General features: G+C 42.0%; 1 protein-coding gene across 7 annotated transcripts in view; it reads left to right on the forward strand.

Moving 5' to 3' along the window:
• LAMC2 (laminin subunit gamma 2) overlaps positions 4,663-16,107 on the forward strand; it is a 72,128-nt gene continuing 60,683 nt past the window's right edge. The window contains exons 1-5 of one of the 7 annotated variants that reach the window (XM_021063798.1): positions 4,663-6,275; positions 7,809-7,855; positions 12,295-12,552; positions 12,678-12,886; positions 13,042-13,278. In XM_021063798.1, coding sequence (XP_020919457.1) covers positions 13,200-13,278 — 79 coding nt within the window. In that variant the 5' untranslated portion in view covers positions 4,663-6,275; positions 7,809-7,855; positions 12,295-12,552; positions 12,678-12,886; positions 13,042-13,199. Of the gene's footprint in view, positions 7,856-10,065; positions 12,887-12,998; positions 13,279-16,107 lie in introns of those variants that run through there. The other 6 variants (XM_021063801.1, XM_021063799.1, XM_021063802.1 and 3 more) reach the window with 6 other exon arrangements.

Raw genomic sequence — 16,107 nt, forward strand, 5'->3', positions numbered from 1 at the left:
GACCCTATGACTAGGAAAGGAACCAGCCTTCAGATGAAGTGGACACTGGCTGGATGACAGCAGATAGAACTTGGATCCTTGACTGTAGCCTTAGACTGTAGGGTAATTTAACCCTGTCTCCCACCCAACCACTGGGTTTTCAGTTACATGAGCCTCTAAATGTGCTTATTATAAAAACCACTTGGAGTTGGGATTTTCTATTACTTGTAGCTAAATGCATCCTAGCTGATGGGAAATTTACAAATAAGTTTATGGCTCTCAAAGTGTGCAAACACTAACAAGAGTGGGCACTGTTTCTATAAAATTACCTGCCTTTAAAAATAAATGTAGGAATGCCCGCTATGTTGTACTGGGTTAAGAAGCCAACTGTTGCGGCGAAGCGGGAACGAATCCAACTGGGAACCATGAGGTTGCAGGTTCAATCCCTGGCCTGGCTCAGTGGGTTAAGGATCCGGTGTTGCCGTGAGCTGTGGCGTAGGTTGCAGACGTGGCTTGGATCTGGCATTGCTGTTGCTGTAGCTGTGGCATAGGCCAGAGGCTACAGCTCCAATGAGACCCCTAGCCTGGGAACCTCCATGTGCTGTGGATGCAGCCCGAAAAGAAAAAAAAAAGAATCCAACCGTATCGGCTCAGGTTACTGCAGAGGTGCAGGTTCAACCTGTCTGGGTGGGTGCAGTGAATTAAAGGCTGTGGTGTTTCCACAGCTGGGGTGGAGGTCACAGCTGTAGCTTGGATTTAATCCCCGGCCCAGGAACTTCCACATGCTATGGGTGCAGCCATAAAAAAAGTAGAAAAATAATAAAACTGCTACAACTCTGTTTAGTTGTCTGCGTTGGGGAGTGTGTGTTTTCCAGGGGCTAGAGAAGGTTCGATTAAGTGATCTTTAATTTATGGAACTGTGAAATATCTGAGTTGGAGGACACTTTCTCTGTGATGAGATGAAGAAGAGGGAGGCAAAGAGGCCTCTGAGGATCTAGACTTTCTCCCTCTCTTCCATTCATACCCTTGGACTGAAGCTCAGGTCTCTTCCCTTCCTCATCTTCAAGCTCCAAACATAAGAAAGTACTTCTCATGAGCAGCATCTCATTTGAAAGTTTACATTACTTACACCATTTTTATTACAGTTATTTGCAATTCCTTTATATTCATTTTCGCCTCTTTGATTTGTATGAATTTGTAGCTTTGGTGACCTGTGAAATTACCTTAATAAAATAAGAGAGCTTGAGTGTTAGGATTGTTTTTCTTCCAAGCAGGTCAAATCTGTATAGTATTAACTTAGTCATCTTTCTAAGATTCTCAAAGGGTAATTTAGATAAGATATAATTTCCCTCGTCATATTAATATTTAAACTGTTATAGAAAGATGAGTGAGATCAGTCTTGCAAAATAAATACTAAACAGTACTACTCATTCAAAAAGATATTGCTGGAGTTCCTGTTGTGGCTCAATGGGCTAAGAACACGATTTAGTCTCTGTGAGGATGTGGGTTTGCTCTCTGGCCTCTCTCAGTGGGTTAGGATCTGGCGTTGCCATAGCTGCAGCATAGGTCACAGAGGTGGCTTGGATCTGGTGTTGCCTTCGCTGTGGCTGTGGCATAGGCCAGCCCCTAGCCTGGGAACTTCCATATGCCACAGGTGCAGGCCTAAAAAGAAAAAAGAAAAAAAAAAAGTTATTGCTGAGGGCCTCCTAAGAGCCAGGCACTGTTCTAGACCTTCTTACAACATAATTCCCTGCTGTCCTGGGGCTTATGTTCTCGCAGGAGAGAAAAACAAAAACAAAAACAAAAACAAAAACAAAAAAAACATGTAAATCTTACATCAGGTGGTATGAAGAAGAAACAGAAAGCAAGGAAAGAAAGAGAGAACGACTGGGCCCGGGAAGCAGGGGGTGGCGTCTGATCATGGTCGTCCTCAGGTGGGATGGGCTCCTTGTCTGAGAAAGAGCAGAGGGGCCAGAATGGCTGGAGCAGAATGAAGGTGAGAAAGAACCAGAGCCTACAGGTTGGAGGGGTGGGGTTGGGGCATATCGTGTATGACCTTAGAGGCCACATAATGACTTTGGGATTTATTCTGAGAAACAGGAATCACTGGGAGGGTCACTAGCCTATAGACTCTCTGGCAAGCTGAAATATCCCCAGAAATACCAAAGACATACAATTTATGAATTCTTACAGTTCATCAAACTGATTTATCGTCCTCAACAAGTAATTGAGGAGCCATTTATTAGATGAACCGAAGAAATTAATTCATTGCTCTCTTTCAGTGCAACTTATTCTACCAGGATAAGTCTTTGAAACTCCACTTCATAATAATAATTTCCCCTTTGGTTTCTTTCATGCCTAGTAAATTGTGTTTCTGCAGCTCCTGTCTTTGCATCCTTTTCCCACAGATTATGTAGAATGAGCTATATTGTTTACCAAGTGTCTACCACCTTGCCTAGTTAATGGGAGATATTTTTAAAAAATTCATTCAACAAGTAAATGAAAGAATGAGCACAGTAAAATATTTTATTGTGATAAAGGATTCTTTATATAAATTACCGCTATAAAAGAAATTTCTCAGACTTTAAAGAATTTAGCCTAGGGTCCGTGAAAAAGATTATAGGCATTTCTTTCCTCTTACATTATATTATTTTCTTCAAAAAGATCAAATCATAAAAATAAAAATCTGCATTGTGGTGACAGTTTTTGTAGGTCAATTCGATTTGTAGATGATGACACCACCTAAGTTTTCAAGAGTGTTCTAGAAAGCAAATTAAAATACATGTTTGGTACTTTACACATGCTAACTATTCATTTTTCATAGAACGTCCTTCAAATATAGCAATGTGAATACCTTACTTTACAATCATGAAAACAAAACTTTGTTCAACTTTCCAAATTTTAGACTCAAGAAAGTAAAACTAAAAGAGCATGAAACTTATACCCCATTTCCAGGCATCTAATTTATAGGATTTTATTAATATAAAAGTGATTTTTTTTTTTTTTTTTTTGTCTGTGCCTGTGGCATGTGGAAGTTCCTGGGCCAGGGATGGAACCTGTGCCATAGCAGCAACCCAAGCCACAGTGACAATGCCGGTTCTCTAACCCTCTGTACTACAGAACTCCTGAAAGGGAGATTTGCCAACAAAAATGTAGGGTTAGAAAAATTTAGATAACACATAAGATAAAATTTCTGCTGGGTAAAAGTTTCATAGTCAAACAATAAATTATTAAGTACTTTCAAAGAGGCTTTTTTCATCAGAAGTGATTCTATATACTCATTGATTTTGCAAGAACTCAAATTAAGGGACTACTGACCACAAGATACAACAGCTAGTTACAAGTAACCACTGTGAGGGAGATTTATAAAAGTGAAAAGCCCATTTATAAAAAGGGTGCCAGAGAAGGTCTTGGACCTGGGCTATATATATAATACGGTAGCCACTAGCAACATGTGGCTATTTAAATTTAAATAAAATTAAATAAATGAAAAATTTAGCACCTCAGTTGCACCAACCACATGTAAAATGCTTAATAAACATGTGGTAGTGGCCACACTGTTAGGAAGCTCACATATAGAACATTTTCACCATTGCAGAAATTTCCACTGTAAAGCACGGCCTTAGAAGGTAGTGATTTCAGGCCGATGAAATCTTAATAAAGGTAGGCAAACAATTTTCTCTGGAACAGGAAGCATGGATTCTGGGGAAAAGACATCTGATGATTTAGAATGGCTCTTTGGGAACTCAAATGAGACAAGAGAGAAACAGTTGTTTGTTGGGCTGTTCAGAAGGGTTACTAAAATTCCACGCTGGAAATTCTTCAAAAACTCTCCTTACCCTAAAACCAGAGGCAATATTTTGTTATACCTAGGCTGCTTAGAGAGAAGAACGGGTAGTGTTTGGAGGGAGGAAAACATGTTAAAAGCAATATCCTTCCAAGACCGGTGTGGTAAGCAATGTTTTCTAAAATGATTGTAAATTACCTGGAAGACATAACACATGATTTCGTCTTCCAGATGGTATTTTGCTGAAGTTGGTGCTAAATATCAAATTGATGCAGAAAACAGAAACATTTTCAGAAACGTTCACAGGAACTGGGATAAGCCGAAAGGTGAAACGTGAAATTCAGTAAAAGCTGGAGTTCATTATTACATTTAAGGGAAAACAATCCAAATTGGATGAACTAAATGATGGCATCTGAATCCAGCTTCACATCAAAGGCAAAAAATCAAAAAGTACTATGGACGAATCCTTTGATTCCCATTTCTTGCTGATGGCTAAATGGAGCCTCTCTGGGCAGACCGAATAGAGAAAAGTTTTCCTTCCTTTGGACACATGCAGGCTTGGGCCAGGGTATGTGGCTTGGCAAGAGAAGTTCCCTGCTGGATTTTAATACTCAACCGGCCCCACCTCCACATTCCTCCTCCGCCAGATGCTCTCGTGCTGGCCATAGCCATACAAGGTGACCTGCAAGGAGCCCTCCCTCCCAAACTGTTCTGCTGCCAATGTGCAAACTCCAGTTCATCCACAAGTAAGACGCCTTTACAATCTGGTCTCTCTTTGTCAACACACATGCGGGAAAGCTCAGAAATATCCTTAAAAAAATCAACCAAAATCACCACCAAGGTAGACCTCTAGATGAGGCAAAAAAAAAAAAAAAAAAAAAAAAAAAAAGGCATTTTTCAGCCAGAAAAGCAAAGAACATGGGAATAAGGCTTATAAAGTCATGAGGGATTGGGGAATTGTTGAAATACACTCGTGTTTAGCAAATTCTGAAGTCCTAAAACCAGGAACAATTAAGAGATCCTTCTAATAAAATAAAAGAAAGCTGATTTATAGGGCAGATCCAAAACTTCTCGAAAATAGAGATATTTCTAAGTCGGTTAGGTTTACAGATGATAATTCCATAGTATGCTAATTTAGGAAAATGTGGACTATTTTTCTAAACATTTAAGGTTAGTATCACAGAGGCCACCCACTCCCAAAACATCCACTGGTTCCCATGTGAGGTCCAGGCGAGCTCGGTGCAAGAGGATAGTAATCTGAATCAGCATGGCCCTTCTGTGTTATCACTCTTCTGGGTCTGTGTTCCAGAGGGAAAATCAACATTGTGGCTGACTGCTTAGACAAAGCTCGTTCTGAAAGGAGGCTCATTAAACTAATTCTTATTACTATAAATGTATTTATAAAGTTAGAATTCTTCCAAAAATTTTAGCAGGGCAGATTAGAAGGTAGATAATATTGGACAGTGACTTCTAAGATTGGTTTCCATCAGGCCCTGAAGGAAAGAAAATTTGAAATTGCCCTTTTCTTGGAAAATATTGAATGAAGACTAAAACCCCAAAACTAAACCAACCAAATAAAAGCCCACAAATTTTACTAAAAAGGGAGATATTCTACCTAGAGCTCAAGTAATACAAATCTGTGTGTGTGCCCGTGGGTGTGTGTCTGTGTGAGCTCGCTGTGTAGAATTTTTCAGCATAGGTATAATCCATCTTAAGTTTACTGAGACATATAAAATGTATTTGATTCCATATAAGCAATTCTGCTGCAAAACCAAGTAGTCACGTTATGCTTTAGCAGTGATTTTCTAAGTTAATTCCCAGGGTTGTATTAATAAAGGACCCAAATGTAGGAAAATAGCAAAGGCATTAGTAGCTTTGATAAAGTACGGCAATTAGATCTTGCTTTGCTACGTATTCATACAATAAAAGGTAGCACATTGAAACAATTGTCCAAATAATTCAGGCCTAAAATATATTCACCTAAAATGGCCAGATAGTTGAGACAAGTGTGTCATTTTGGTTTAAGTCGTCTGAATCACTGCATTAATTCTCCTACTTTAAGTAGACATATTGAGGCTGTGAGAAATTTTTAGGCTAGCAAGGAATGTCTCTAGATTTTTCTGTGATTATTTGTAGCTCTTTCCATAACTGCAGTGATCTCACAGTTTTACCTTTTAACCCAAGTCTAATCCAAGCTGCAGGCTTCCTGCAAAAGAACCACCTAGGAATGTTTGGGGATTTCTGTGTAACCAAGCCCTAGAAAAGCCGAAGCCAGGGAGACAGCTTCTAAATTCTGGAGCTCTTTCAGACTGCTCATACTTATCACACCAGGCTGAAAATCACTTCCAATTATTCTAAAGAGCTCAGGAGTTGAGTTACTTAATCAAGAGCTCTTATACCTGGATTAAGGTCTCAGACCAAGAGAACACCATCAAGACCTGATTGGATAATGAAAAAGGGATTTTGCGTAAGAATTCGAAGGGCTTGTTACACTGAAGAGTTACAAAAGGTAATGAGAAAAGGAAAATGCATTCCTAGTAGCCAAACCTTTACTGCTGATCTGATGGAGGAGCGTAGTATCTGTAGGATATAATCTATCTTATAAAAACTAGGCATTTCATAGGTCAGTTATACTTCAAAAACAAACTCATTGAAAAGGAGATTCGATTTGCGGTTGCAGAGGTGGGGGCTGAGGGAAGGGAATTGGATGGAGGCAGTCAAAAAACTACAAACTCCTAGTAGTAAGATAAATAGACATAATGTACAACATGATCAATGTAATTAACACAGCTGTATGTTATGGGTATGAAAGTTGTTAAGACAATAAATCCTAAGTGTTCTCATTACAAGGGAGAATTTTTTTTTTCTATTTCTTAAATTTTTCATCTGTATGAGATGATGGATGTTCACTAAACTTACTGTGGTCATCATATCATGATATATGTAAGTCAAATAATAATACTGTCTTAAACTTATCCAGAGCTCAATGACAAGTATATCTCAATAAAACAGGGGGAAAAAAAATCCCCTCAGCCAAAATAAGGAAAAAGATCAGGCATTTCACCTTTTATTTGAACATCCAACTCAACTTTTTTTTTTTTTAATTAGAGAAGGGTGTATTTATCTAAGTGACTGGCTTAATTTATTTTTACATTGTAGCTGAATAATAACTCTAGAGTGAAGCATTGGCAGGGCTTTGTGAGGGAGCCTGGGTAACCTCAAAATGAGGATAATAATAGCACCTACTTCACAGGGCGGTGGTAAAGGATGAACTTCAAAACTCCCGCAAGGCTCCTGGCACTGAGCGGAGCACAGGCAGAATATTCAGTACAGTGTTGCCATCTGTATCGTAATTGTCAAGGCTTTTATTAGATGTTTTAAAATGCATGCAAAGTTTCCTGTCCAAAGGCAGAGGGGTTAGAATGTAAATGCTATGGAGTTTTTCAGACTTTATAACAAATTATTAAAGGTGGAAAGTTCCAGATTGAAATTAAGACACACATTTAGAAACATTGTTTCTTGAGCTTGTTTCTTACTTCCAAAAGGCAGGGGTGGGGATCTCTGATCTAAGGGTGCCCACCTCCCATCTGAGCTTATTTTGTCCTGCCTGCAGCCCTGTCTCTCACCACAGACATCCAGGGAAGAATGTCACTGCGGTGGGTTCCTTCCCTCTCATTCAAATCTGAGTATCTATGGTTTATGTATTAGAGTGAATGAGGAACCAAGGATGGTGTCTCATCTACTAATGGACATGTCATGTGTGAGTGGATGACCAAATTTCCGTGAAAGGGGACACAGCAGATGGCATCCCCCCAATCTACTGAAGTTCCTTTGCAGAATCATCCATCCTGCCTTGATTTCTTTCTCTAATTTGCCTTTTTTTGAGCACCTGTCCCTCTTCTCTCTACTCTCCATGCGTTGCATTACTAAACAAATAATCGATGTGAATATTTCTGCCTGTAAACACTGTACCCAAATAGATACAAATGAGGTTGATTGTTGTGTTTAGCTGTTAACTTCCCATTTACTTCCCTGGCCCCAGGTGCATCACCAGCCAACTACAGAAAAAGGATCATCTCCTCTTCAAAGGTAAAAGATAGGGGGATGGAGGGGATGAAATAGGAGTTTGGTATTAACAGATACGCCCCACTATACTAAAGAGATAAACAATAAAGTCCTGCTGCAGAGCGTGGAGGGCTATATTCAATATCTGGTAATAATACATAAAGGAAAAGAATCTAAAAAGGAATGTGCGTGGGTGCATGTGGGTGTGGGTGTGTAAAACTGAATCTCTTTGCTCTACACCTGAAACTAACGACATTTTAAATCAACTACACTTCAATTAAAAAAAAAATTTTTTTTTTTTTTTTGCTTTTTTTCAGGGCTGCACCTGTGGCATATGGAAGTTCCCAAGCTAGGGGTTGAACTGGAGTTGCAGCTGCAGGCCTACACCACAGCCACAGCAGTGCAGGATCGCCAACCCCCTGAGCAAGGCCAGGAATCAAACCTGCTTCCTCGTGGGTACTAGTCTGATTCGTTTCTGCTGCGCCACAACAGGAACGCCAAAAAAATCTTTTAAAATAAAAGTCATTACTTGAGCTCTGGCCTGACATTTACTGTTCTCTGAAAACACCATATATGATGGAAACTTGCCACTTCAGCCAGGATGCTTGCTTCAGAGATCATTGTTTTCTGGAGCTGGGCCAGCCTCAGAGAATTTGCCCAGAGGATCCAGGAAACACTGAACTATTTCCATTCATGGGCATTTTCCTTTACCAATTAAGAACAAAGGGGAGTTGTTGGGTTCTCCCTCTTCCCCCTCACCCCCCCCCATTGCAGTATTTTGCCTTTAAAATTTTGATGCAAATGCTGACATAATTAGAACTATCTGAGGGAAACTAAAGGCTTGGAACTGAGACCAACAGCCCTGTCTATTGCTGGCATGTTAACAGCCAGTGCTTCAGTTTTTATCATAAGTGAGTTTGAAAGCGGGTGACATGCCAGACATTCCTTCTGAAAGTTAACTAAGGTAATGATGGAACGCAAGGCAAAAAAAAAAAAAACATGTCACTTGCAACTCTATTTGGGAGGTCAGGGTGGAAAGATGACAGTTCTGTGAAGTGATTTACACGGCACTGTAAAAAAAAAAAAAAAAAAAAAAAAAAAAAAATCCCCTGGCTCATGACTGAGCTGCTAAAGAAACAATGGGCCAAGGGGACTTCCAAGGCCTCTGCCATCCTGGCCACACCCTGTGGAAATGCTCCAGGATCTTTCCATCTCGGATCTGAGGACTTCTGCATAGACTATCATGCCCACTGATACCAGGGGTTACACTCTAGATGAAGGTGACAGCTTTAGAAAAGGTAAAGGAAAAATCCAAGTACTGACTTCGTAGGACAGAAGTCCAAGTCGGGTTTGAAATTCATGCTCCTGAGCGCACATTTCAGAAAGGCATCTCTTACCTTTTTGAGCCTGCGGAAGCAGACCTCCAGAAGAGGGTTCCTCCACAATTCCTGGGTGGTACTTCTGCCCAAAGGCCCGAGGTGGCTCTCTGCTTGAAGCTCCTTGGAGCTTATCAGAAATTGCAGGATGCAGGGCTGGCTGGACTCCGTGCTCTGGCTTTGTCACCATTTATGCAGACACTGGTGTCTTTCTAGTTCAGGGTCAGAGTTCACACATTTGAAGCAGCATATCATCTCAATTATCCAATAGCTTTTTAAAAGATTTTCTATTATTTTTAATGCTAGTTTTATTGAAGTACAATTTATATAGGATCAAATTTACCTGTTTTAAGTGTACATTTTGATTATTTTTGACCACTACAATATTTCAGAATATTCCCTTCATCCTCCCCAAATTATCCTCACACCCTGCTGCAGTCAGTTCCCTGCCCCTGGTAACATGCTGATCTGTTTTCTTTCCTTGTAGTTTTACCTATTCTAGAATTTCATATAGATGGAATCATATAGAATCCGGTCTTCTGTGGCTGGCTTCTTTCACTTAGCACAATGCTTTGAAATGTATCCATGTTCTGTAAATATCAGTAGTTCCTTCCTTTTCATTGCTGAAGAGTATCAAGATTTTTTTTTAGGAGTTCCCATTGTGGCTCAGCAGTAATGAACCTGACCAGTATTCATGAAGATGCGGGTTCGATCCCTGGCCTTGCTCATTGGGTTAAGAATCTGGTGTTGTGGTGAGCTGTGGTGTAGGTCCCAGACGAGGCTCAGATCCCACGTTGCTGTGGCTGTGGTGTAGGCCAACAGCTGTAGCTCTGATTTGACCCCTAGCTTGGGAACTTCCATATGCCACGAGTGTGGCCCCAAAAAGACAAAACAAAACAAAATTATGAAACATTAGGCAGGCAAATCTGAATGTGAAGCAAATTTCTAGATATGTAGCAAAAACGTAAATTAATTAACAACTTTGAAATAACTGTTGGTAATCAGTACATGAACCGGGATTAGACCAAACATTTCACAGCTTAAAATTGTGATGGAATATTTGTATGTATAAATATGATGGGATATTCATAGTAATTATAACAAGGAAAAACTGAAAATGCCTAGTGTTAATAATAGTACCAACTATTACTATTATTATTATTATACTTACTTGTATAGTGCATATTATGGATCTGGTGCTGCTCTAAGCACCATATAGATGAATTTATTTAATTTTCCCAACAAACCTACGAGGTAAGTGCTCTATTATTATTGGCATTTGACAGGTGAAGAAACGGAGACAGAGAGAAAACTAAGCAACCTGCCTTGATGAGGGCTGAAGCAGCCAGGATTTGTCCCTGGGAAGCTGCTCCAGAGCCTTGACCTTTGACCTCCATAACACTCTTAACCCCAGCCACGCATAGAGAAATATTCAAATTGGCAAAGGGAGTTGATACTGTCCCTGAGCAAGGTAGGAAATTAAACCAGAGCTGAGGTTTCCAGCCTGAGCCAGACAGGCTGTTTAGCTGTACGAAGAGGCCTAGAATAAGGCAAGGAGAAGAGGTAGGACCTGAGAAACTGGAGCATCCTGTTCACAGAAAAGGGGCTACTTACTGGCCGGGAACTCAGGGGCTCCTGCCCATTTTCTACCCCAGTTCTGTGTGACCTCTGGGGTCCTTTGAGAGCTTACATGTTGAGAAAACTGGAAGTATTTTTTCAGAGTTCATTGTGACTTGGCTTTATTGGTGTGGACCAAGAGTCCATAGTCTGGCTGGGTTACAGTGGAGATGTTGATAAATAACCATTGAATTGATTCAATCTTGTGAATTTATCTTTTTTTATGGTGCTCTTTAATCTGACCCATCAAAGGGCTTATAGCTTTGGAACTAGATTGCTTTGTTTTGAATCACACCACTTGTAAGCAGTGCGACTTGGTGCATGTTAACTTGATCTTTCCATGCCTCTGTTTTCTCCTCTGTGATGTGGGGAAATTAATAGCACACTTGTTTCGTGGCATTGTTTTGAAGAGAGAAGGGTTATGTAGAAAGGATTTACAGCAGTGATGGCAAACAGGTACTGGAAATGTGTTAGCTATTGTGATGAATACTACCCCAAAAGGATGGCAGATGAAAATCCCTGCTCCGACTCTTGAGGTATAATAAGCTATAGCAATCTAAAAAGAAATTACCTTCGAGACTTTATTTTGCAGGGTTCTGCTCCTTGTTCCTGTAGGGTTCTGCGGGGGCATTGCTTCCAACGATAACATAGATGTACAAGGAGCAGAGAACCCAGGGACATGATTGCAGCCTCTGCAACGTGCCAGATACTAGAAGGGAAAATTCTAAATCTCTAGTCTCTGTGACCTCAGACTTTAGCAGTCATCAGACACTATGAATTTGAAGAGAGAGAAGAATCTTTGTGTTGTTTTTGAATCCTGGACACAATCAAAGAAAATCAAGCTAGGGATAAGAAAATTGGAGCTTCCTTTCTCGTCCTCATTGTTTTGTTGTTGCTGGAGATTTTAGAGTAAGTGTTGGCCAGTTTGCAGTAACCTGCCTCACAGCCTCACACCCTTGGCTCTTTGGTGCTGTATTCAGATCCCAGGCGTTCCCACCTGGTTCATACTCCATGCTCTGGGCAAAGACATCCCTAGCTGTCCCAGGCAGCCCTCACTGGCCCTAATTATAGGCATAAATTGAAATTCTTACACCCTTTGACACTTAATCATGGACTACCTTGCATTGTTGTTGCTTTATATTGTTATCATCTATGAAACTTTCTAGAGAACATTCATTCATTTAGCTGGTGAATATTAATTTACTGGGGGCCTGTGCAGGCTTTGATGATGAAAATAAGGGTGATTGTTTTGGACAGATGTGTGTGTGTGTGTGTGTGTGTATGGCAATTTTAAAACGTATAGCAGAAACCAAAGCCTTCTCCTGGACAGCAAGCTCTTTGAATTACTGCCACCAGCCTTCTTAGGCAAAGGGACAATGTAGGCTACACCATCTGCAGTTTTGTAGCTACTACTCACCTGGGACAATGGACCTGGATGACACTCACAGCTCAACTCCTTATTTTCTAAAGGGCCCACAGAGAAAGGCATGAGAAATATGCTCTACGATGTAAAAGGAGTATGAAATCTGGATCTTCTCTTTTCCGGTCCAACAGAACATTTATTGAGCACCAACTGTGCACCAGATACTGTGCTAGCTGTTAGGGGTACAGAGTGATACCCAGCCTTCACAACGGAGGACCACCAGTCAACAGGTGACTTAATGAGTTGTTAACCCTGGCGATCAAGATGTTACAGGGACCCAAGAACCTCGGTCCAGCCAGATGATGGTGAGGCAAAGAATGAAGGCGGGGGTACAGCTGCAGTATTGCAGAGAGAGGTTGAGACGAGGCCAGAGGGCTGAGAGGATCCTGTGGTGACGGTCGCCTGGCCTGTTTTCCTTGATGTCTTTCAGATCGGAGCTGATCAGAGCTGCAGACTTATTTCTGAGTTTGCGCACTTGAAACTGGGCCTCCCAGTTTGAGGAAAGGGCGGGCTGCTCGCTACCTCTGACATCTGCCCTGGACCACCCCGGGAGAGAAGGAGGGCTCTGGGGGATCTGGCGCGTTGCTCCAGAAGGATCCCCGGCCGCGGCCCCCGCACCACGCCCTTGGCCCAGGCCAGGTGTGCGCCCTCCTGGCGGGGAGGGGGCGCCGGGCCGCCGGGGTGCGCGCTTTTACAGCTCCGTGGGTGCTGTGTGTTTGTCTGCCTCCCGAGGGCTGGGTCCTCCTTATTCACAGGTGAGTCACACCCTGAAACACAGGCTCTCTTCCTGTCAGGACTGAGTCAGGTAGAAGAGTCGATAAAACCACCTGATCCAGGAAAAGGAAAGCACAGCGGAGCGCAGAGGGAAAGCTCCCAGCGGCGAGGCGCCGGGCAGCACCCCTGCGGCGGCGACGGCGGCGGCGGCGGCGGCGGACGGCGGCCCGGCCCGGCCATGCCTGCGCTCTGGCTCTGCGGCTGCCTCTGCTTGGCGCTCCTCCTGCCTGCAGCCCGGGCCAACTCCGGGACGCAAGGTGAGTCGCCCTCCAGGAGGAACCGGCGCAGCCCCGGGCTGTGCACGGGCCTTTCCCTGCAGACCTTGATGGCTGAAGGCACCTCCGAGAAGTCCCACCTCCTCCCCGATCTGGGGCTTCTCCAGAGAGTGGTTTATAGAAATAGTGTGTGTATATGTATACATGTTTATATAAATAGTGTGTGTATATATATATATATATATATATATATATATATATAATAGTGTGTATATATATATGTGTGTGTGTGTATATATATATATACACACATACATACACACACGCACACTATATAAATTGTGTATATATATAAATATACACAAACAGTATATATATATAAATAGTGTGTGTATATATATATTATTTACTAAGACTATATAAAGCTGTGATTTTAAAACGTGAAGCCAATACGTTGTGCCCAACCAGGGTTTTCCTTGCTTTGAACATGTTCCTTGTTGATTGCTTTTTTGATCAAAGGTCTCCTGTTTAATCAGTAATATCATAACACGTGGGCATATAAACTCTTTTCCTGATGTATGTTTTTATTGATGAGATTTTGGTGATGGGTTTTCTGTGACTGTGAACCCCACAAAGATTGAAAAGGAACTGCTTCAATAACCCTTCTGGAATTCCCATTTCATCTTTGGGGTGGACAATGAGCCTTAAGAGTCTTAACAATGCTTCGCTTTTGCATAACATTGCTTTTTGTAGTATTTTCACGTAATATTCATTCAACAGGCATTTACTGGACACCTATGTCACAGATCATTTGATCTTATCTGGGGCACAGTGGCTGAGCTCATGTAAACAAAACTTTCAGAGCACCTAGAGACGGTTTACTGTATGCATGTGTCAGCTATGACAACATGTAATGGGTGTTTTCTTTAGTTTTACTTAGTAGTCACTTAGTTTTACCAATGTTATTTGCCTGTGTAATTCTCAGGTTTATTTTTGCTTCCAGTATCTGATGGCATTTCAGTAGTTATCTCAATAGGTCCAAGAGCCATCTTCACACATGTGCATGTGTGAGCATGAGACCAGCTTCATGTATACTTGGAATTATCTTAGATATTTCATTTATAACTGCAGTCTGGGTGATGCTGGCCTGAACTGTACTTGAATGGCATAAATGCTTTAGCGTGAGTTTGAATGCATTTGATAGTCTTTTTTTTTTTTCCCTAAGATAATTTTGGAACTAACTTCCAACCCATCATCCTTCACTACCATTTAAAACCTGTTCATAGGAGTTCCCCCTGTGGCACAGTAGATTAAGGATCCTGCATTGTCTCTGCAGTGACACGCGGGTTCTGTCCTTGGCCCAGCACAGTGGGCTAAGGATCTGGCTTTGCCAAAGCTGCAATGGGCTTGGATTCCATCTCTGGGCCGGGAACTTCCATATTCTGTGGTATGCAGTGGTAACGAACCCGACTAGCATTCATGAGGACTTGGGTTCCATCCTTGGCCTCACTCAGTGGGCTAAGGATCCAGTGTTGTTGTGAGCTGTGGTGTGGAGGCAATAGTACTGTATAACCTTGTAGGGCTGGTGAAAGAATGAATGACTATTATAAAGTGCCTTAAAATGCCTGAAACTACATTTCTTTAAAAAGTCCGATGCCAAGAGTACAGGTGCAGTGAGCTCGGATGCTTCGAGATCATTAAGAGAAAGATTGCCCTTCAGGAGCTCACAGTGATGTAAGAGAAGGTGGCTGTAGCTTCAAAGATCTGGATCACAGTTCACTTGGGGAGGTGACAGGAGAAGGGACGTGGGGATGAAACCAGAAAGGTAGCCAAGAATCTGGTTGTAAAGAGCCTTACCTGCCAGGCTGTGCAGTTCAGTTGGTGCCCCGTAGGCACAGGAGGGTTGCAGATGGTTTATAAGCAGGAGTGGGTGTGGTCACATTCAGGTTTTGAAAGGTCCCTCACTTAAGGGCTTAGAGGATGGAGTTGAGCTGAGAGAAGCAAATCAATGGCCATGGCAATCATCCCGATGAGAGGTGATGAGAGTTTTCATCATGGTGTTGGACCAGCAAAGAGGAAACAGATTACAGAGACATTTAGAAGGTAAAATGGAAAGAATTTGGTGATCCAATGAGAGTGTGTGTGTGTGTGTGTGTGTGTGTGTGTGTGTGTGTGTGTGTGTTAGGGCTAATAGCAAGAGAGAATCTTGAGAAAAAAGGAAGAGTCCAAGATGGGTCCAAGGCTTCAGATTTGTGTAACTGGCTAGACAGCGATGCCATTAAAGGAAAAGAGGGCTTTAGGAGAAGGAACAAGTTTGGGAGCAAGGTTGGGCATTGGATGAAGAGAAGGGAGGGAGTTTCTGTGGGGATCTGTTCCGTTTGAGATGCAAGGGGAGATGTCCAGTCATGCCAGGGAACAGCTGAAACAATGAGTTTGAAGTTTAGAAAAAAAGTTTGGGAACATGAAGTTGGAGCCCAAAGGTGGCAAACAAAGCCTTGAGGATAGATGAGGTGGCCTGGGACTCAAAGGTAGAAGAAACCTCAACCGCTAACAGGGAGATGAAAGAACAGGTGGAAATGGGCATTGAGTTTAGAGGAAAATCAAGACAGAGCAGCGTGTTCGGAGCCCGAGGAAGCGTTCAGCAATGTAGGAGTCATAAATGGTATTCAGAGGTAGAAATATGAAAACCCAAAGAATGAGAACTAAGATGGCACCGCTGGAGTCAGCCGCCAGGTAGGATCTGAAGCAATTGTTCCAGAATGGTGAGAATCCATGATTATTAGACATCACTCATTTAGTTTCCCCCATGACCTGATGCTGGAAAAGAGGTACTGTGGATAGTGCTGTGGATGTGGAAAGAATCCCTGGAAA

Source organism: Sus scrofa, chromosome 9 (assembly GCF_000003025.6).
Source record: "Sus scrofa isolate TJ Tabasco breed Duroc chromosome 9, Sscrofa11.1, whole genome shotgun sequence".
Taxonomy (NCBI): Eukaryota; Metazoa; Chordata; class Mammalia; order Artiodactyla; family Suidae; genus Sus; species Sus scrofa.